The sequence below is a fragment of the Mobula birostris genome, chromosome 28 (assembly GCF_030028105.1).
Source record: "Mobula birostris isolate sMobBir1 chromosome 28, sMobBir1.hap1, whole genome shotgun sequence".
In the NCBI taxonomy this organism is placed as follows: domain Eukaryota; kingdom Metazoa; phylum Chordata; class Chondrichthyes; order Myliobatiformes; family Myliobatidae; genus Mobula; species Mobula birostris.
Genome location: NC_092397.1, coordinates 10,029,164 through 10,049,877, shown reverse-complemented (window position 1 = coordinate 10,049,877; position 20,714 = coordinate 10,029,164). Strand labels below are relative to the sequence as shown.

At 46.0% G+C, this 20,714-nt stretch overlaps 1 protein-coding gene across 5 annotated transcripts in view; it reads left to right on the top strand.

The window, feature by feature from the left end:
* Positions 1-20,714, top strand: part of LOC140189258 (spectrin beta chain, non-erythrocytic 1-like) — a 464,253-nt gene that overhangs the window by 314,202 nt on the left and 129,337 nt on the right. For all 5 annotated transcript variants that reach the window (XM_072245944.1, XM_072245948.1, XM_072245947.1 and 2 more), the window contains 7 exons: positions 650-730; positions 2,848-2,963; positions 4,436-4,548; positions 7,549-7,736; positions 11,538-11,655; positions 13,296-13,454; positions 18,481-18,783. In XM_072245944.1, the coding sequence (XP_072102045.1) occupies positions 650-730; positions 2,848-2,963; positions 4,436-4,548; positions 7,549-7,736; positions 11,538-11,655; positions 13,296-13,454; positions 18,481-18,783 (1,078 nt within the window). The remainder of the gene's footprint in view (positions 1-649; positions 731-2,847; positions 2,964-4,435; positions 4,549-7,548; positions 7,737-11,537; positions 11,656-13,295; positions 13,455-18,480; positions 18,784-20,714) is intronic.

Here is a 20,714-nt window from a genome sequence, read left to right as displayed (position 1 = left end):
CAACCACAGACGGCAGGCGGACAATCTCTGAAGAGTATTGATAATGGCAGGGGTCACCCATCTTGTAAAGTCACTGCCCAGAAGGCAATAGCAAACCATTTCTGTCGAAAAATTTGCCAAGAACAGTCATCGTCATGGAAAGACCACGATCGCCCACATCATACAGCACAGCTCATAATGATGGTGCCCCAGTGAGATATTTGTTCACGTGTCCTCCAGTCATATGGCAGCATAAAATTTATTTCACAGATAATTATTGATCTGTCTGTCTATTCAATCACTTTATTCAGAAACAATTCAAATCATTAAGCTCCGTTTGTTTGAAGATGACTGTGTAGGTTTATGGAAATAAGAAGAAATGAGGCATTTTGTATTTAACGAAACTCGTAACACATCTTATTGAACGTCAGAACCCGAACACAAAAGCGCGCTAAAAAATCCTGACATAACAATGTCACCACGTCAGACCAGCCTCTTAAAGCGAAACCCCAACTCAACGTCGGTGGTTGTGAAATACGTAAATTTCTCTCAGTTGCGTTATCCTACAACCTTTTGGAATTTCTTGTTTTCAGTTGGCACAAGTGTGTTCTTGTCCCGCAGTCTCCACTGTACAATAAAAACTGAGTTGTATTTTTTTTGTGGTTTGCAGGTATCCCAATGTCAATGTTCACAACTTCACTACAAGTTGGAGAGATGGACTGGCGTTCAATGCAATTGTCCACAAGCACAGGTATGTTGTTGTCCTTTGTAACATCTGCATTGAATCCACATAAAAACCGGACTCTAAAGAGCTATAAGACCCATCTTATAAAGATTACCTTTATTTCAGTGGTTCAATTTAATATTGAAGAATGTATACAGTAAACAACCTGAATCCTTACTCTTTACAGACATTCACGAAACATGTAAATTTCATCGGGAACCAGAAAAGGCACGTAAGAAGAGCAATATTACAATAGTCATGGGGGATTTTAATATGCAGGTAGATTGGGAAAGTCGGGTTGGTGCTGGATCCCAAGAGGGAACTTATGAAATGCCTTCTAAGTGGCTTTTTAGCGCAGTTTGTGGTTGAACCCACTAGGGGAAAGGCAATTCTGGATTGGGTGTCGTGTAATGAATTGATCAGAGAGCTTAAGGTAAAGGAACCCTCAGGAGACAGTGATCATAATGTGATAGAATTCACCCTGCAGTTTGAGAGGGAGAAGGTAAAGTCAGATATATCGATCTTTCCCTGGAATAAAGGGCATAAGAGAGGAGCTGGCCAAAGTTGATTGGAAGGGGACACATCAGGGATAACAGCAGAACAGCAATGGCTGGAGCTTTGGGAGGAAGTAAGGAAGGGGCAGAATAGATACATTCCAAAGATAAAGAAGTATTCTGAAGGGTGATTGAAGCAACAAAGAGAGTCAAAGACAACATAAAAGTAAAAGAAAGGGCATATAATATAGCAAAAATTAGGAGAAAATTAGAGGATTGTGGAGCTTTTAACATCCAACAGAAAGGAACTGAGAAAAACGATAAGGAGAGGAAAGATTAAATATGCAGGTATACTATAAAAGAAGGTACCCAAAGTTTTTTCAGATGTGTAAAGGTAAGATAGAATGGACATGGAGAACATTTTCCTATAGTATGTGAGTCTAGGATCAGATGGCACCACCTCAGAATAGAAGGATATCCATTTGGAACAGAGCTGAGAAAGAATTTCTTTATCCGGAGGGTGGTAAATCTGTGGAATTCACTGCCACAGGTGCCTGTGAAAACCAAGTCACTGGGTATATTTAAATTGAAGGTTGACTAGACTTTTGATTAGTCAGGGTGTCAAAGGTTACGGGGAGAAGGCAGGAGAATAGGACTAAGAGGGGCAATAAAATCGGCCACAAATGGCAGAGCAGACTCAATGGGCCGAGTGGCCTATTTCTGCTCCTCTGTCTTACGGTCTAAACCAGGGGTAGGTAACCTTAAGCACAAATGACTTTCTAGCATGCGTTATTCATTAATTTGAGGCAAAACATAACCAGGTGTATTTAAATGGGCAATTCCCATATTTCAAGTTTTTGATGGCACTTACCTGGCCAACCGTCTGCTCATTAATACGCGATCCGGCCCACAGAGGCAAAAAGGTTGCCGGCCCCTGGTCTAAGCCATAGCAACCGGAGGAAACCCACACGGTCACAGAGAATATACAACCTACTTACAGGTATCAGCGGAATTGAACCCAGGTTGCTGGTGCTGACTGTAATGCAACCGCATACTAAAATTACAGGATATTGATTATAGAATCACAGAAAAGTACAGCGCAGAAGCAGGCCTTTCGGCCCATCTAGTCCATGTCAATCTATTTAAACTGCCTGCTCCCATCGACCTGCACCTGGGCCATACGTCTCCATACCAATACCATCCATGTATCTATCCATCAGAACTGTCTTCTGTGCTGCAGTGCTATCGTTTATTTAGAAAACTCGCAGAACTTTCTCCATCCCTCCTGTCAAGTTAACCCTTTCTCCTGGTCACACTGCGTCAGTGGGGGGGAGGAAAGCAGATTGCTCCCTCCGTTGGAACTGGAAATGTGAGAAACATGTTTCGATTACAGAAAGTACAAACTGCATAAGGACAGCGGCAGGAGTTGAACCCTGATATTCCGATTGTCGCTGCCATAAAGCCTGTGCTAAGCCCTGAGCTACAAAGGAGTGCAAAGGGGCGTAGATTTACATCATGTGTAGATCTGAAAGTTTAGAGAAACGTGGGATCTGAAGATTCATAAACAAGGGCAGAGAATGCAAAAGTTTTTGAGTGAACTTTTGTTGGTTTGTTGCTACTTTGTTTCAAGTTGTTTTCTCTCCTTTTCAGGTCCGACTTAATCGACTTTGACAAGCTGAAGAAGTCCAACGCTCACTACAACTTGCAGAATGCTTTCAACGTGGCGGAGCAGCACTTGGGACTCACCAAGCTACTCGATCCTGAAGGTGCTCTGTCACATCTCCGTGGACGGGTGCTCCGTCCTAACGTACCACTGTAGGGTTTGCTGGGCGGAACAGATGCCAGTGAAATGGTGTGGAGATTTGAAAGGGCAGTGCACTAGCCCAGTGTGACTGGCACCAGTGACGTGTTTATTTCAGAGTCAGAATACATTTTATATATATATATATGCCCTTTCAAATTTCCACATCATTTCACTGGCATCTGTTCAACCCAGTATATTAAATAAGTAATGCAAAAACAGAAATAAAAAAATAGTGAGGTGGTATTCCTGGGTTCAATGTTCATTCAGAAATCAGATGGTAGAGGGGAAGAAGCTGTTCCTGAATCGCTGAGTATGCGCCTTCAGGCTCCTGTACCTCATTCCTGATGGTAGCAATGAGAACAAGGCATGTCCTGGGTGATGGGGGTCCTTAATGATGGACGCTGCCTTTAGGAAGATGCCTTGGATACTCTGGAGGCTGGTGACCATTATGGCATTGACTAGTTTTACAACTCCCTGCAGCTTACGCCACCGGTAACAGAAGAGTGGCTGGAGTAGTGGGCACATTCCATTCGTTGCTAGAGATCCGAGCTGTCAATGAAAAGGAGAACGGAGAGGATAATCAGAGGCTTGGGTGTCCTCCAAAAATGTCATTATTTTCACGGAGAGACTCAGCCTGTTCCTTGTCACGTAGTAGTTACCAGCCTTCCGTCAGCTTCTGTCGTCTCTTTCTCCGGTTCAGCGCCTTGACTGTAAAACTCCCAATCTTTGCTTCAGAACCACTTGTGGCAATGAGCTGCCCTCTGAGCTCAGCCTTTCCAAGATGCCTGTGCTCCAGTTTCAGCCTGGCATATTCCCATTCTCCATTTCACCACAATTGACGTACCTGGGCCCTAAGTTCAGGGACTCCCGCTCTAATTCGCTGCTCTTTTTCAAATCATTATCAGGTGTAATATCACCGGCACATGTAGTGAAATTAGTTGTCTTTGCAGCAGCAGGACAACGCAACACACAATAATAAAGACAAAACCTTGAATTACAATAAGTATTTATATAAAATAGTTAAATACTTTTTTTAAAAAATAGTAGTGAGGTGGTGTTTGTGAACTCAATGTCCATTCAGAAATCAGATGGAAGGGAAGGAAATTCGACTCAGACCATGAGAGGCCTGCGTCGGGCATTTTCATGCCTTACAAGGCGCAGATTGGGAGTCTGTGTGAGGCACCACTCCTCGCACAGACACTAGAGCAACGTGTGGTTAAGTGCCTTGCTCAAGGGCACAAACACGCTGCCACAGCTGAGCTCGAACTAGCGACCTTGAGGTAACTAGATGGAGGATGCTCCTTAAAAGTTATATACTGTGTTTCACTGCAAAATGCGAGAAGTTTGAGGTCCAGGGGATCGTGTGTTGAGTTTCATTGAACGGTACACTGCAATTGCTGAATTCATTCTGGGTTCTTCCCTTCCTCGCTCCAGATGTCAGCGTGGACCAGCCCGATGAAAAATCTATCATCACTTACGTCGCCACGTACTATCACTACTTCTCCAAGATGAAAGCACTGGCTGTGGAGGGCAAGCGCATTGGGAAGGTATGAGAACAACTTCAATTCTGCTTCCCTTTCCCGTTTCAACATGTCGGTCTACTGCCGCGATGAGGCCACACTCAGGTTGGAGGAGCAACATATTCCGTCTGGGTAGCCTCCAACCTGATGGTATGAACATCGATTCCTCGAACTTCCGGTAATTGTCACCCCCCCCTCACTATTTCTCATTCTTGTTTACCTCTCACACCTTCTCTCCTTACCTGCCCATCACCTCCCTCTGGTCTCCTACCCCTTCCCTTTCTTCCATGGTCTTCCGACCTCCCCTATCAGATACCCCCTTCTCCAGCCCTGTATCCCTTTCACCGATCAACATCTCAGCTCTTTACCTCACTCCCTCCCCCTCCCAGTTCCACCTATCACCTACCACCTTGTACTTCTTCCTCCTCTCCTCCCACCTCCTCACTCTCACTTCTTCCCCCTTCCTTTTCCAGTCCTAATGAAGGGCCTCGGCCCGAAACATTAGATTAGATTATGAGGACACTCAGTCCTCGTTTATTGTCATTTAGTAATGTATGCATTAAGAAATGATACAATGTTCCTCCAGTATGATATCACAGAAACACAAGACAGACCAAGACTAAAACTGACAAAAACCACATAATTATAGCACATAGTTACAACAGTGCAAAGTAATACCTTAATGTGATAAAGAGCAGACCATGGGCACGGTTAAAAAAAAAAGTCTCAAAGTCCGGATAGCACCATCATCTCACGCAGACGGTAGAAGGAAGAAACTCTCCCTGTCATGAACCTCCAAGCGCCGCAAACTTGCCGATGCAGCACCATTGGAAGCACCCGACCGCAGCCGACTCCGAGTCCATCCGAAAAACTTCGAGACTCCGACCAGTGCTCCAACACCAAGCACCATCTCTGCCGAGTGCTTCGACCCTGGCCCCGGATGCCAAGCGACAGGCAAAGCCGAGGACTCGGGGCCTTCCCCTCCGGAGATTCTGGATCACACAGTAGCAGCGGCGATGAAACAGGCATTTCAGAAGTTTCACCAGATGTTCCTCCGTGCGTCTCCATCAAATCAGGATTGTGCACGGCATCCTACTTGACAAATAACAGATATTCATCACTAGAGTGGCCGCTGCGCCCTGCCTCGCGCCGCCATCTCTTCTCATTGACTGTTTATTGCCATCCTTAGATGCTGCCTGACCTGCTGAGCTCCTCCAGCCCACTGTGTGTATCACTCTGGATTTCCAACATCTGCATTACCTCCTTGTGACCATGAGAATAATTCTGCTGTCTCTCAACAAGGCTGGTAAACTCCAAACAGTACCATTAAAAATAAACTTAGCAGTTGGCTGCACTGTTGCCTGCTGAGGTCAACCTTGATTATTACTTGTCTGTCCCCCCCCCCCCCAGAACATTCTTGCTCTCTGTGTTACTGTTGCCCCTGGTGCAGTTATTCTTCTCAAAATGACGCTAATCAATGAGTTGTTCGGAGCGGAGGCATCGTAATTGCTCCTCTTTGTGCAGGTGTTTTCTGACCATCAATCCAAACCGGAATTGTGTGTTTGATGTTCCCTTTGTAGCCGGGGAACACAAGAACAATCGCAGCACCGCAAGTGATTTACTCAGTTAATAAGTGGTGAACTGGGATTTCTGCTGTGCTGCTTTCCACCGCTGCCGCGTGCCCAGAATCATCATTATTTGTTGCTGGTGTTCATCAGGGTAGTGTAGCGGATAGCACAATGCTTTATGGCGCCAGCAACCGGAAGATCGGGGTTCAAGATTAGAATGATTGGATAGGTTAGGACTTTATTCCTTGGAATCAGAGTCACCGGCGTGTGTCATGAAACTTGTTAACTTCGTGACAGCAGCACAATGCAGTGCATGATAAACACAGAGAAAAGAACCGAGGTATTGTAAGTATCTGCATGTATCTACAATAGTTAAAGTAAGTGGTGAAAAAACAGAAATTAAAAAAGTAGTGAGGTAGTGTGTTCATGGGTTCAATGTCCATTTAGAAATCAGATGGCAGAGGGGAAGAAGTTGTTCCTGAATCACTGAGTGTGTGCCTTCAGGCTCCTGTACCTCCTTCCTGATGGTAGCAATGAGAAGAGGGCATGTCCTGGGTGATGAGGGTCCTTAATGATGGATGCCACCTTTCTGAGGCACTGCTCCTTGAAGATGTCCTGGACACTATGGAGGCTGGTGCCCATGATGGAGCTGACTGAGTTTACAACTCTCTGCAGCTTACTTCGATCCTGTGCAGTAGCCCCACCCCCAACTCCACCCCATACCCAACGGTGATGCAGCCGGTCAGAATGCTCTCCTCAGTACACCTTTAGAGATTCTTGAGTGTTTTTGGTGACAAACGTAGAAGATTGAGGGGAGATTTGATAGAGGGATACAGAATTATGAGGGGTATAGATGGGGTAAATGCAGGCAAACTTTTCCCACTGAGGTTGGGTGGGACTACAACCAGAGGTCATTGGTTAAGGGTGAAAGGTGAAAAGTTAGGGAGAAACATGAGGGGAAACTTCTTCACTGAGAGGGTTGTGAGAGTGTGGAACGAGCACATGTGCATGCGAGTTCAATTTCAGGGTTTGAGAAGTTTGGATAGGTACGTGGATGGTTGGGGTATGGAGGGCTATAGTCCGGGTGTAGGCAGTTAAAATGGCTCGGCATGGACTAGAAGGGCCAAAGGTCCTGTTCCTATGCTGTACTTTTGTATGACTCTGCTGCCCATACACAATTTGTGCCATCTCCCTGTGGCCACATGGGTTTCCTTTGCGTGCTCCAGTTTCCTCCCCCAGTCCAAAGAACTCAGACGGATTAGGGTTAGCGAATTGCGGGCCTGCTCTGTTGGCGACATGCGTGGCTTGTCCCTCAGCACATCCTCAGACCGTGCAAGTCGTTGACACAAACACTGTATTTCATTGTATGTTTCAATGTACGTGTGCCAAATGAAGCTAATCTTAAAAGTCTTTTTTCTTTCAAAAAGCAAGAACTTACTCTATCCTTTGTGTGCTGCAGGTGCTAGACTACGCAATTGAAGCAGACAACATGATTGACAAGTATGAGACTCTGGCCTCCGACCTCCTTCAGTGGATTGAATTTACCATCGTCACCCTGAATGACCGCAAGTTGGCTAACTCCCTAAACGGGGTTCAGAACCAGCTTCAAGCGTTCAACACGTACCGCACTGTGGAGAAGCCACCCAAGTAAGCAAGCTGGAGCCACTCTACGTCGCTTGTTCAGAGTCGACTGTAGATTTGCCCTATATGCTAGATGAAAAGGAGCAGGTGTGGAGCCAGATCCAACAGTCGATAAGATCACATCTGATCCTGTGCCTCGAGCTCAGTCATAGCTTTAGAGTCTTATCTTGGAATTGGTTGTTATGGTACAGTGAGAAGGTTGTCATGTATATTGTTAGACCATAAGATATAGGAGCAAAATTAGGCCATTTGGCCCAACAAGTCTGCCCTACCATTTCATGATGGCTGATCCATTTTCCCTCTCAGTCCCAGTCTCCTGCCTTCTCGCCATGTCCTTTCATGCCCTGACCAATCAAGGATATATCAGCCTCTGCCTTAGATACATCCATTGACTTGACCTCCACGGCCGCCTGCGACAACAAATTCCGCAGATTCGCCACCATCTGGCTGAAGAAGTTCCTCCTCATCTCCTTTCTAAAAAGGAAGCACCTCTATTCTAAGGCTGTGTCCTCTGGTCTTAGACTCCCACATCATCCTCTCCACATCCACTCTATTGAGGCCCTTCACCATTCGATAGGTTTCAATGAGGTCGCCCCTGATTCTCTTGATTTCCAGTGTGAGCAGGCCCAGAGCCATCAAATGCTCTGCATATTGCAAGCCTTTCATTTTCACGAGCCTCCTTTAAACCCTCTTCAATGTCAGCACATCCTTTCTTAGAAAGGGCCCAAAACTGCTCACCATACTCCAAATGAAGCCTCGCCAGTTCTTTATAAACCCTCAAAATTACATCCTTGCTTTTATATTCTAGTCCTCTTGAAATGAATGCTAACATGGCATTTGCCTTCCTCACCACCGCCTCGACCTGCAAGTCAACCTTCAGGGAATCCTGCACTCCCTTTGCACCTCCAAATTTTGTATTTTCTCTCCACTTAGAAAACAGTGCACTCTTTTATTTCTTCTCCCGAAGTGCACGACCAAGCACTTCTCAACACTGCATTCCATCTACCACTGTTGATACAGATCAATCCTTTACACAGTGCTTCGAGGTGGTACAAGGTAACACAATAACGGTGCAGAATAAAGTGTAACAGCTGCAGCGAAAATGCAAATAAAAAGATGCAGAGTACTGCAGTGGTTAGAGTGTCACACGCCTACACTTCGAGGAACTGGCACCTTGGCGTGTACTCTGATGGTTCCTCACAAAATCTTGAATGTTTCTCAACAAGTCACCTTTTAATTTTTCTAAAGTTCAGTCTTTATCGGTCTTCCCCTCCAGACCCTGCCCCGTACCCTGCCGTTGCTTGTGAAGTATGGTACTGTGAATAAGTCTTAAGCGCTCCAGAGCTTTTTTTTTAAATATATGGTCTCAGATGGTATGGCCTCCACAGAGCCCTGATCTCAACCTCATCGAGGATGTTTGGGATTACCTGGAGAGACAGAAGCAAGCAAGACAGCCAAAGTCTGCAGAAGAACTGTGTCAAGTTCTCCAAGATGCTTGGAACAACCTACCAGCCCATTTTTCTTGTAAAATTGCATAACAGTGTACCTAAGACTACTGATGCAGTTTTAAAGGCATACCAGATATTGATTTGATTTACTTTTTCTTACTGTTTACTGCTCTTTAGAGTTTGTTTTTGCTACTTAGAAACTTTTCACTATTTTTGAAAGCATCTTCGCTTTACAGGGCTTTTTCTTTTTAAATGTCCCTAAGACTTTTGAACAGTACGAATTTTGATTAAGTTATTGAACTGACCACCAGAATTCTGGCACATTGATCTAGAGGTACAAGTTTACATTTCACCAGGGGAGCAGGGCAAGTTAAGTTCAAATAATTTGGTAAATCTAGAATTAAAGGAAGTTTCAGTCATGGTGAAATTGCTGGATGTTTTAAGTTCGCTAGTGTCCGCCAAGTGAGAAAATCTGCCATCCTTACTTCGTTGGCCTATTTGTGACCGGACTGCATCTCATGAAAGCCTTCTACTAGCTGTTGTACCTCACTCTCAATGCGCAGGAATGTCATAACTTAATCATTGTAGACAAAGGGTAAAAAATCAAGCACTCAGTCAGAACCAGTGGAAGATTTGATGTTGCAATGTTTGCCGAGCTTGGCAATTAGCTTGCAGACGTTTCATCACCGGTCAAGGTGACATCCTTGATGCATAGTTATTGTTGTTTCTCTCTGGGAGTGCTTGCGTTTATCTCGCCCCTCCCCCCTCCATTCACTTGCCTCAGACCTGATTGGCTACCCCTTCAATTAACCTTTGACCTTGTTGACCTCATGTTTCTTTGGCTGTTAGGGGTTCATAGATGGTGTCTATTTCAGTATATGTACAGAGTTATCAGAAGAGAACCACGCTTCTAAAATTTCTCGTGCTTAACTGCTCCAGAACTTCTGCGGTGTCCCAGTTAAAGTGGCGTCCTTCTTGGTCTCAGTGTGCTGAGATGAGCGTCTGAAAGCTAATTGCCAACCACAACATCAAACGCTGCATGCCAAGCGATTGCCAACCTAAACCAATGAAAGATGTTTGAAAATGGTGTAGACGTTCAGCGACTTCTTTTTCGGAATGGGGATTTACTACTTCCTGTGTTCCACACTCTCCAGGTCCTGTCAATCAAGGAAGTCCAAGAGTAGGACCCCAGTATCTTCAAAAATAAAATCTGTTCATCGGCTGTAAACACTATGACGTGCTCTTGACAACTCAAGGGCCACTGAATCACTTTGCGCCTTGCAGCCAAGAAAAATTGACAGGCCAGTAATTAATTATCTTTGGCTAGCTTTACTGACAGCTGAGGATTGACATAGGTTGGGCATATTCAGGCCCTCCACTGTTTCTCTGTCGCTGTTACAAGGCGAATGCTGACAGCGTAGGAGAGTCCAAAACTGGGGGTTAGGAGAGGGTGGTGTATAGGGAGAAGGGAAAGATTTTAAAAGGAGTGAAGAGGCGTCTTAAGCCGGCTGGTGGTGTAGTGGCATCTGCACCAGGCTTTGAGGTGAGCGTTCCTGGGTTCGAATCTGGCCGGCTCCTTGCGTGCTTTCCATCCGTGCTGGGTTGAGCACCGAGCTAGCAGCTCGGCTGGGTGGGAAACAGACAAGTGCCAAAGAAACGGCAAGGTTGCTGCCCGATGAGCCACCAGGCACGCAAAGGAACAAGCAAAAACGAGAGCAACACACATCAAAGTTGCTGGTGAACGCAGCAGGCCAGGCAGCATCTCTAGGAAGAGGTGCAGTCGACGTTTCAGGCCGAGACCCTTCGTCAGGACTAAGGGTCTCAGCCCGAAACGTCGACTGCACCTCTTCCTAGAGATGCTGCCTGGCCTGCTGCGTTCACCAGCAACTTTGATGTGTGTTGCTTGAAATTCCAGCATCTGCAGAATTCCTGTTGTTTAAGCAAAAACGAGAAGTATCTTTTCACACAGAGGGTAGTGAATATTTGGAATGAGTTGCCAGAGGAACTAGTTGAGGCAGGTACAATGGTATTTAAGAAGCATTTCGACTGGCACTTAAAGGGATATGGGCCGAGCACAGGGAATCAGGTCATCTGAATGGACCGGTGGGGTTGAATGGCCTGTTATCCATGCTATAATGCTCTAATAAAATGTAGTTGTTCCATTATGAAGAATGGCATTCGGCTGCTTCATTCCTCACCCCACCTGACCTTGTATTTCACCCGCCCCCACCCAAACAAAATTTGAAATGTTTTTCCTAATAATTACCTTTTTTTTTAAGTGAGCCATTCGCCTCAGCAGTTGTTTTCACAATGGCACTAACAGCAGCTAAGTGGGATTCTTGTCGTGTTTTCTTGGCAGGTTTATCGAGAAGGGTAATCTGGAGGTGCTGCTCTTCACTATACAAAGCAAAATGAGAGCCAACAATCAAAAAGTCTACACTCCACGCGAGGGAAAACTCATATCAGACATCAACAAGGTGGGGAGCCTGCATGTTACTCTACTGATAAGTAACTGGTGCTACGACTTGAAAATGATCTGCCCTGATAGCCTTGAGGGTAATTCTGCTCAGTCAAACAGCCTGCGGTGAAGTCCTGAAGCTCCAGGACTCTAAACTTAACTACGAGGAGGTCAGAACTCATTAAAGGGGCTGACGTTTATTAACTTTCCAAGACTGAGTTGCCCCTGGCAAGACGAGCATTTATTTTCTTGAGGAGGTGTCAGTGAACTGCCTTCAGGTCAAAGCCTTCTCACAGCGTTGCAAGTCTGTCTGACTCAGAGTTTGATTTTGACTGATATGACAGGCAGGTGCTCTCTCGTGCTGTTGTGAAGGTGCTTTAGGATTTAGAGTTGGTAACAATAAAGGAGTATTTCTAAGGCTGGGTGATGTGTGACTTGGAGAACCCACAGGTGACTGTGCCTCTCTGTGCTGTTCCTCATGGCAGAGTTCTTGGATCGGATGCTCAGAAAGAAATCGATAGGGGTTTGGATTGAATTTGTGAAATTCAATACCATTGATAGCTGTGGAGGCCAAGTCATATTTAAAGCAGTGGTTGATTCAATTCAGCTCAATTTGATTCAAGTTTAATTGTCATTCAACCAGGCATGAATACGGCCAAACGAGACAGTGTTACTCTGGGGCCAAAGCACAAAGCTCGGTCCCAACCGTTTCACGCTGCACAAGGCACACATAGCGCATACAAGATAAAAAGCACACATGAGATATCGGTGAAGTACAGCCACGCAGAAAGAAAATAGTCTGGACCCTGAGTCTATGAACGCTGCGGAAATCTGCAGCCAACCACAACAGAGCTTACCTGCTGAGCGAATAAGGATTGGGGGGGGTGCGGTGTGGCAGCATCCTTGACTTTGGCCTGGACACTGCGCCACACTGCCCCTGGTGAAGTGACACTGGCTTCGACGCCTCTCTCCCAGCAGCTGTAAACAGGCGACTGCACAGCTCGAGGCCTAGTCTTCGCAGCTCCCCTGCTGCCCACCAGCAAATCAGCGGATCAGACTTGCATCATTCCACATTGATAACGTCCAGAGGGGTCTTGCGGTCACATGCACCAGCTGCTCTGAAGCCTCTCTGACGCAAGCACCCAGTCAAGCTCCTCCAGTTTCTCCACCGACAAGCAACTCGCTGCTGGGGTTGGCCTGCAGTAACTTAAAGTTCTTAATGTCCAGCAGAATCTTGCAGTTATTAAAAAAAAATGCCTTTGAAAAGGACAGGAGGAGCCTTTTGTTGACCCCGTTAGAAGCCGCTGTGATTGAACGCGCTGCCAGCTTACAGGAAGATAAGTACTTGATTAGTAAATGAGTCAAGGGTTATAACAATTACAGCACGGAAACAGGCCATCTCGGCCCTTCTAGGGGCCAATCAGCCATGAAGGAATAGCAGAGCAGACTTGAGGGCTAAATTGCCTACCTCTTCTTCCATGTCTTATGATCTTAAGGGTTTGAAAAGGAAATTGGTTAGGCACCCAAGTGAAACTGATTTACAAACCTGAGGGGAAAAGGGGAAAGGGAGGGGATATCACTGACTCAATGGGCCTAGTGATCTTCTGCGCCGTACCAGTTCTATGCTTGTATGTTTCACGGTAACCCCTTCCTTCCTAGGCTTGGGAACGGCTGGAGAAAGCCGAGCACGAGCGGGAGCTCGCCTTGCGCACGGAGCTCATCCGGCAGGAGAAGCTGGAGCAGCTTGCTCACCGGTTTGACCGCAAAGCGGCGATGAGGGAGACGTGGCTGAGCGAAAACCAGCGCCTGGTTTCCCAGGTAAGCTGGGACAGGTGCCGGGAAATACATAGTATCACCGTTGGGAGGAGAGCAAAGTCTAAAATAACGAAGCGCCTGGTGCCTGAAACACCGCAGTCAGATTTGGGTCAAAAAAGCAAGCTCAGTCGGTCGAGTATCATCTGTGGGGAGGAGGCAAGGGGCTTCTTTTCCCTCAGTGATGCTGCTCGGCCTACCGAGCTTCCCCAGTATTTTTATTGCTCCAGGTTCCAATGTCTGCAGTTTCTTGTGTTTGAGATTTGGATGCTGAGGCCAATAACTTGCACAGAGATGTGTTCTAGCATAAAAACATTTGGCCGGAGAGGAATCTCTTTGCTTTTGTTTCTGACAAATCTGATTTATCATCCTTATTCTTGTTTTCAGCTTCCTCTCCTCACCTCTCCTAACCTCTGTAACCGCTTTGGCACCGTCAGTTTGCCCGCTCTTCAAATTCCCTAAATCTTAGCCCTCCATCGCTGCTGGCTGTCTCCTTCGGTACTTGGGTCCTTGGCTCTGGTACATCCTTCCCAAACTTCGAACACTGTAGCGCAGAAACAGAATCAGAATCGGGTTTACTATCACTGGTATATATTGTGAAATTTGTTAACTTTGCAGCAACAGTACAATGTAATGCATAATAATAGAGGCCAAAAAAAATGAGCGACAGTAATATAGTTAAGTAGTACAAAAAAAGTAGAAATATTTAAAAAAAGTAAGGTAGTGTTTATGGGTTCAATGTCCATTCAGAAATCTGACGGCAGAGGGGAAGAAGCTGTTCCTGAATCGTTGAGTGTGAGCCTTCAGGCTCCTGTACCTCCTCCCTGATGGTAGCAATGAGAAGAGGGCATGTCCTGGGTGGTGGGGGGTCCTTAACGATGGACGTCGCCTTTCTGAGGCATCGCTCCTTGAAGATGTCCTGGACACTACGGAGGCTGGTGCCCATGATGGAGCTGACTGGGTTTACAACTCATCAGCCCTGCGAGTGCTGCCGAGCTATTATTCTGCCTACTCCCACTGACCTGGACCCCATAGCCCTCCCGTCTATGTACTTGTACAAACTTCTCTTAAATGTTTTCATTGAGACACTCCTTGAAGTTGAACTCTGGCTGAAGCTTTAGTTCTTCCGACATCTTGTTTGGCTCAAGCTAAATTTTCTTTCTTTGGTAAAGGAGATACTGAATCCAAAATGTTTTTCAATTCCTTTTCACCCAATCTTTATTTAATTAAATGTCTTTGTCTATTAACTCAATTTTAAACTCACCTGTGAGTTTTAAAAAACCTCATTGTTAATTTCTGTCTCCTAGTATTTGAACCCAACACTCATAGGAAACAACTTTGACCTGTTTTACTGTAGATCTGGGAAACCTCCAGTTGTTATCTGAATGTATCTTTTCTGAAAACAAAATTGTTGCCTAATCTTTCCCGACAAAGCTCCTGATACTCAGAAATGTCGATATGATTTGTCTCCTCATACTCTCAGATAAAATCCGTGGTGAAGCGAGCGGGTTTATCAGCCTGCACTCAGCATAGCAGCTCCTTGCACAGGGGCAGACGGCTGTTACTGAGCGAAACAGACCTCACAAACACAGAGGAGAGAATGCTTGGCAGCTGTGTCACCACCTGGTAGAGAAAAGACAATTTGGGAGCCATCTATCATTGCTTTCGGTGTCTTTTATTGGTGTGTTTGTTCGGATTGTCCCGTGTGCAGTGTCACAGGCAAATAAAATACTCCTGTCATTATCCAACCACTATTATACGCAATCGTTTATTCTCACAAGAAAGAGAGGGAGGGACTGGGATAGGCAGAGAGGAATGAGTTTGATAGTCCTGATTACACTATACCAGCAACTGTTGTCTTAATTTAGAGCAATGGAAAAATGGCAGACAATAAAACCCAGTCCATATTTCAATCCAAAATTTCATGTATGCCTTTGCTCACCAACCCACACTGGCATATGGCTAAGCAATCCTTAATTTAAAAGTTCTCAGCCAAGCCTTTAAGCATCGGCCCATTTTCAGTTTTCTCCAAACTGCACCCGCGCCCCCCCACCCCCCGCAAGCTCCATGGCTCCATAGATGCAGTGTCTCCTTTTGCAAGGATCTGCCCCATAGTAATAATGATCAGAGAGTTACGGAGCAGATCTGTAATTTACACAACCGATTACCAGTGTGCACCCCTACTAAGTTTTCCTGACCCTCGGCGAACAGTCAAAGAATAGAAAAGGAAATAGCCGGGACGGGAGTCTTTGCTGGCCAATGCGTTCCTTGTGGTCCCGCTCCGATCAGTGCACTGTACTGCTGCTGTTGAAAAACAACAAATTTCATGACCTGTGTCAATGATAAAAAACCTGATTCTGAACTCTTTTCTAGCAGGCAGTAAGCTCATAGTTCAACTTTTATTCAGACCTCTTCCCTGCCTCTCCTCTCCTCCTTTTTTCTGAATTTTATTATCTTATTCTGATTGGCTGCACCCATTTTGATCAAGTTGTAGATGCTGGAATCTGAAGCAAAAGCCAGTTAGTATTTCAGATCTGAGACTTCAGCAAGGGTAATGAGGAGCACACAAATAATGCTGGAGAAGCCCAGCAGGTCAGGCGGCATTCCTATTGAAACTAATAAGCAGTCAACGTTTCGGGCCAAGGCAGTGTAATGTCTAATGGCCGAGCAAATGCACGTGACTGACGCTAGGTAGAAACTGTTCTGCCAGCAGTCTCTGACCTAATTGAATGGCAGTTTCCCAAATAAATGTCGACTGTTTTCACCCCTCTGCAGATGTTGCCTGACTTGCTGAGTTCCTCCAGCATTTTGTGTGTGCGTTAGAAACATAGAAAACCTACAGCACAATACAGGCCGTTCAGCCCACAATGCTGTGCCGAACCTGTACTTACTGTAGAAATTACCTAGGGTTACCCATAACCCTCTATTTTTCCAGGCTCCATGTACCTATCCAGGAGTCTCTAAAAGCCCCTATCGTATCTGCCTCCACCACCGTCGCTGGCAGCCCATTCCATGCCCTCACCACCCTCTGCATAAAAAAACTTGCCCCTGACATCTCCTCTGTACCTGCTTCCAAGCACCTGTGCCCTCTCGTGTTAGCCATTTCAGCCCTGGGAAGAAGCCTCTGGCTATCCACACGATCAATGCCTCTCATCATCTTATACACCTCTATCAGGTCACCTCTCCTCCTCCATCGCTCCAAGGAGAAAAGGCCGAGTTCACTCAACCTGTTCTCATAAGGCATGCTTCCCAATCCAGGCAACATCTTTGTAAATCTCCTCTGCACCCTTTCTATGGTTTCCGCATCCTGCCTGTAGTGAGGTGACCAGAACTGAGCACAGTGCTCCAAGTGGGGTCTGACCAGGGTCCTGTACAGCTGAAACATTACCTCTCGGCTCTTAAACTCAATCCCACGGTCGATGAAGGCCAATGTTGCTTTGGAGCTCCAGCATCTGCAGAATCTCTTGTGTTTTAAGGGTAAGGGGGTGTCATTTTTCAAAGCAGAACTGGGAAAAGGAATGAGCTGCTAGACGAAAGCTGCTAGGATGAGTTAGGTGATGACAGGAGTAATACAGACAAAATGCTGGAAGGGCTCAGCAGGTCAGACAGTATCTGTGGAAGGATTAAATAGTCCTGGTGAAAGGCCTCGGCCCCAGGTGTCAACTGTTTATTCCCCTCCACAGATACCACCTGAGTTGCTCCAGCATGTTGCATGTGTTGCTCTGAGTTTCTAGCATCCGCAGAATCTCTTGTGTAGGTGATAACAAGCGCGAGTACTGGCTGTTTGCGAGTCACAGGATGAGAAAGGGACATACAGTAGCATGGTAATGGAAAAAAAATCAGAGAGCAGTTCACATATCATTGGAAAAGTGTTTAGACGGGAGTTAAGTTATTCTCCTTAACACAAGAGGGTCACGAGATGCTGGAAACCCTGAGCAGCACACGCAAACTACTGGAGGAGCTCAGCAGGTCCGAAACATCAACTGTTGATTCCCTTCCACTGATGCTACCTGACCTGCTGAATTCCTCCAGTATTGTATGCGAATTATTCTTCTAGTTTACATCAGCCCTCACTAGGCCAGTGGCAAGGACCGCAGCTGGACAAGTCACACTAAGAATGGGATTGAGAACTGACGTCTGAAACGAAACTCATGCAACCCATTTCCGAGCTCTTCTATATAACCATATAACAATTACAGCACGGAAACAGCCCATCTTGGCCCTTCTAGTCCGTGCTGAACTCTTACTCTCACCTAGTCCCACCGACCTGCACTCAGCCCATAACCCTCCATTCCTTTCCTGTCCATATATCTATCCAATTTAACTTTAAACGACAACATCGAACCTGCCTCAACCACTTCTGCTGGAAGCTCATTCCACACAGCTACCCCTCTCTGAGTAAAGAAGGTTCCCCTTCATGTTACCCCTAAACTTTTGTCCTTTAACCCTCAGCTCATGTCCTCTTGTTTGAATCTCCCCCACTCTCAATGGAAAAAGCCTATCCATGTCAACTCTATCTGTCCCCCTCATAATTGTAAATACCTCTATCAAGTCCCCCCTCAACCTTCTACGCTCCAAAGAATAAAGACCTAACTTGTTCAACCTTTCTCTGTAACTCCGGAGATGAAACCCAGGCAACATTTTAGTAAACCTCCTCTGTATTCTCTCAATTTTATTGACATCTTTCCTATAATTCGGTGACCAGAACTGTACACAATGCTCCAAAGTTGGCCTTACCAATGCCTTATGCAATTTCAACATTACATCCCAACTCCTATACTCAGTGCTCTGATTTATAAAGGCCAGCATACAAAAGCTTTCTTCACCACCCTATCCACATGAGATTCCACCTTCAGGGAACTATGCACCATTATTCCTAGATCCCTCTGTTCTACAGCATTCTTCAATGTCCTGCCATTTACTATGTACGTCCTATTTTGATCAGTCCTACCAAAATGATGGTAGGATTTGATGATTCTAAATTTATGATTCCAAATGATTCTCGCCTAACTGAATCTCCCACTCTTTCCAGGATAACTTTGGGCTGGATCTGGCGGCAGTGGAGGCTGCCACGAGGAAGCACGAGGCCATCGAGACGGACATCAACGCGTACAATGAGCGCGTGCAGGCGGTGGTGGCCGTGGCCAAGGAGCTGCAGGCCGAGCATTACTACGACATCAAGCGCATCACCGTCAGGAAGGACAACGTCATTCGGCTGTGGGACTACCTGCGCGAACTGCTGCAGGCCCGTCGCGAGCGTCTCGCGAAGAACCTTGAGCTGCAGAAGATGTTCCAGGAGATGCTGCACATTGTGGACTGGATGGAAGACATGAAGGTTGGTATTGGCATTGCAGAAGCTTCTGTCCCCCGCCCCACATCCCACAGGCATTTAACAAAAACCAAAATTACGCTTTCAATTCTGGATACTCCATGATAGGTAGTATAGCTTTAGAAAGGGGGCAGAAAGAAGTTTGTCAGCATGCTGTCTGGATTAGAGGGCATGAGCCATAAGGAGAGGTTAGACAAACCTGGGTTACTTTCTGACCAGAGGTTGAGGGGAGACCTGATAAATGTTTATAAGGTTTAGAGAGAGTAGATAGACAGTTTCTTTTTCCCAGGGTCTAAATGTCTCAATACTAGAGGGAATGGAGTTAAAGGGAAAGTTCAGAACAAAGGTGTGGGTCAAGTTGTTTTACATAGAGAGTGTTGAGTGTTTGGAATGCGATCCCAGGGGCGGTGGTGGTCCTTAATACATAGGGGATAGGAGCAGAACTGGGCCATGCGGCCCATTGAGTTTCTCCTACTATTCGATCACGGCTGATTTATTATCTCTCTCAACCCAATCATCCTGCCTTCTCCCCGTTACCTTTGACGCAAAAAAGGCAGATATGGCAGAGGCTTGTATGAGGTTCGTAAATAGGCACGCGGATGTACAGAGAGTGGAGGATAATGGACATTATGTGGGTGGAAAGGGTTAGTTTAGCTTTGTATTTAATTACTAGTTTAATGAGTACGACATCACGGACCGAAGGGCCTTTCTCCGCACTCTATTGTTCTACCTCATGGAACAGAGGAGCTTTCCCTGCACCCTGTTGTTCTATAAGGACATCTGCGCAGAAGGCTAACCTGAGCGGTCCTTTACCTGGAAGACTGAGAGAGGTCTTTGCCAAAATGTGCTCAATTCTTAAGAAATTGTCAAGGCAGATACAGGAAGGATGGAGTGAATAGAATCACAGGGTCACGGTAAGGGGTTAGACATCCGGGAGGCATAAGAGGCGAACTTCCTTCACCCAATTTTCAAAACTTCCCGCTAAGAGAAGAGTTGAGGTGCAGTCTCTGAGCTCAGTGACAGAGATCAATAGATTAAAGAGATGGGTATTCAGTGCAGGAAAGTATTGCCTGGTTGGAGCGGTTCCTGCTTCTATTTCTTGATCTAGTAAGGTGGAGACAGTGCCAGAAGGAGCTGTAAAGGACCAAGGGAGAATGGATCAGCTGGAGGTATGGGGGGGGAATAATTTCAAGAGAGAAAGTGCAGCAATCTCGATCTCAAGGAGCATGGTCACTGCAACCGAAGAAAAGAAGCACGTCTTCTAATATGCTCTACCTTTCATGCCACTTCCATATAAGACCACAAGACATAGGAGCAGAATTAGGCCTTTCGGCCCATTGAGTCTGCTCCGCAATTCCATCATGGCTGATTTATTAGGCCCCCCCCCAAACCCCATGCTTCTGCCTTCCCCTCGTAACCTTTGATGCCCTGATTAATCAAGAAGCAATCAATATCTGCCTTAAATATACCCAATGAATTGGCCTGCACTGTTGCCGCATCCTCCCTTTGTAATACGACTTCATCTTTGGGATGTATCTATCCTGCACATTCCGATTTGCTCCCAGGACCTCCAACCATTGCTGTTCTGCCTTCATCCCTCCCAGGGTCCCCTTCGAATCAACTTTTGCCAGCTCCCCTCTCATACCTTTCTCATTCCCTTCACTTCACTGTAATACTATTACATCCGATTTTAGCTTCTCCTTCTCAAACTTTGGGGTGAGTTCTGTGATATAATGATCACTGACTCCTAAGCGTTCCTTTACCTTAAGCTCCCTAATCAAATCAGGCTGATTACATAACAGCCAAGCCAGAGCTGCCCTTCCCCTAGTGGGCTCAACCACAAGCTGCTCTAAAAAGCCATCTCGTAGGCACTCTACAAGTTCCTTCTGTTGGGATCCAGCACCAACTTGATTTTCCCACTCTATATGCATATTGAA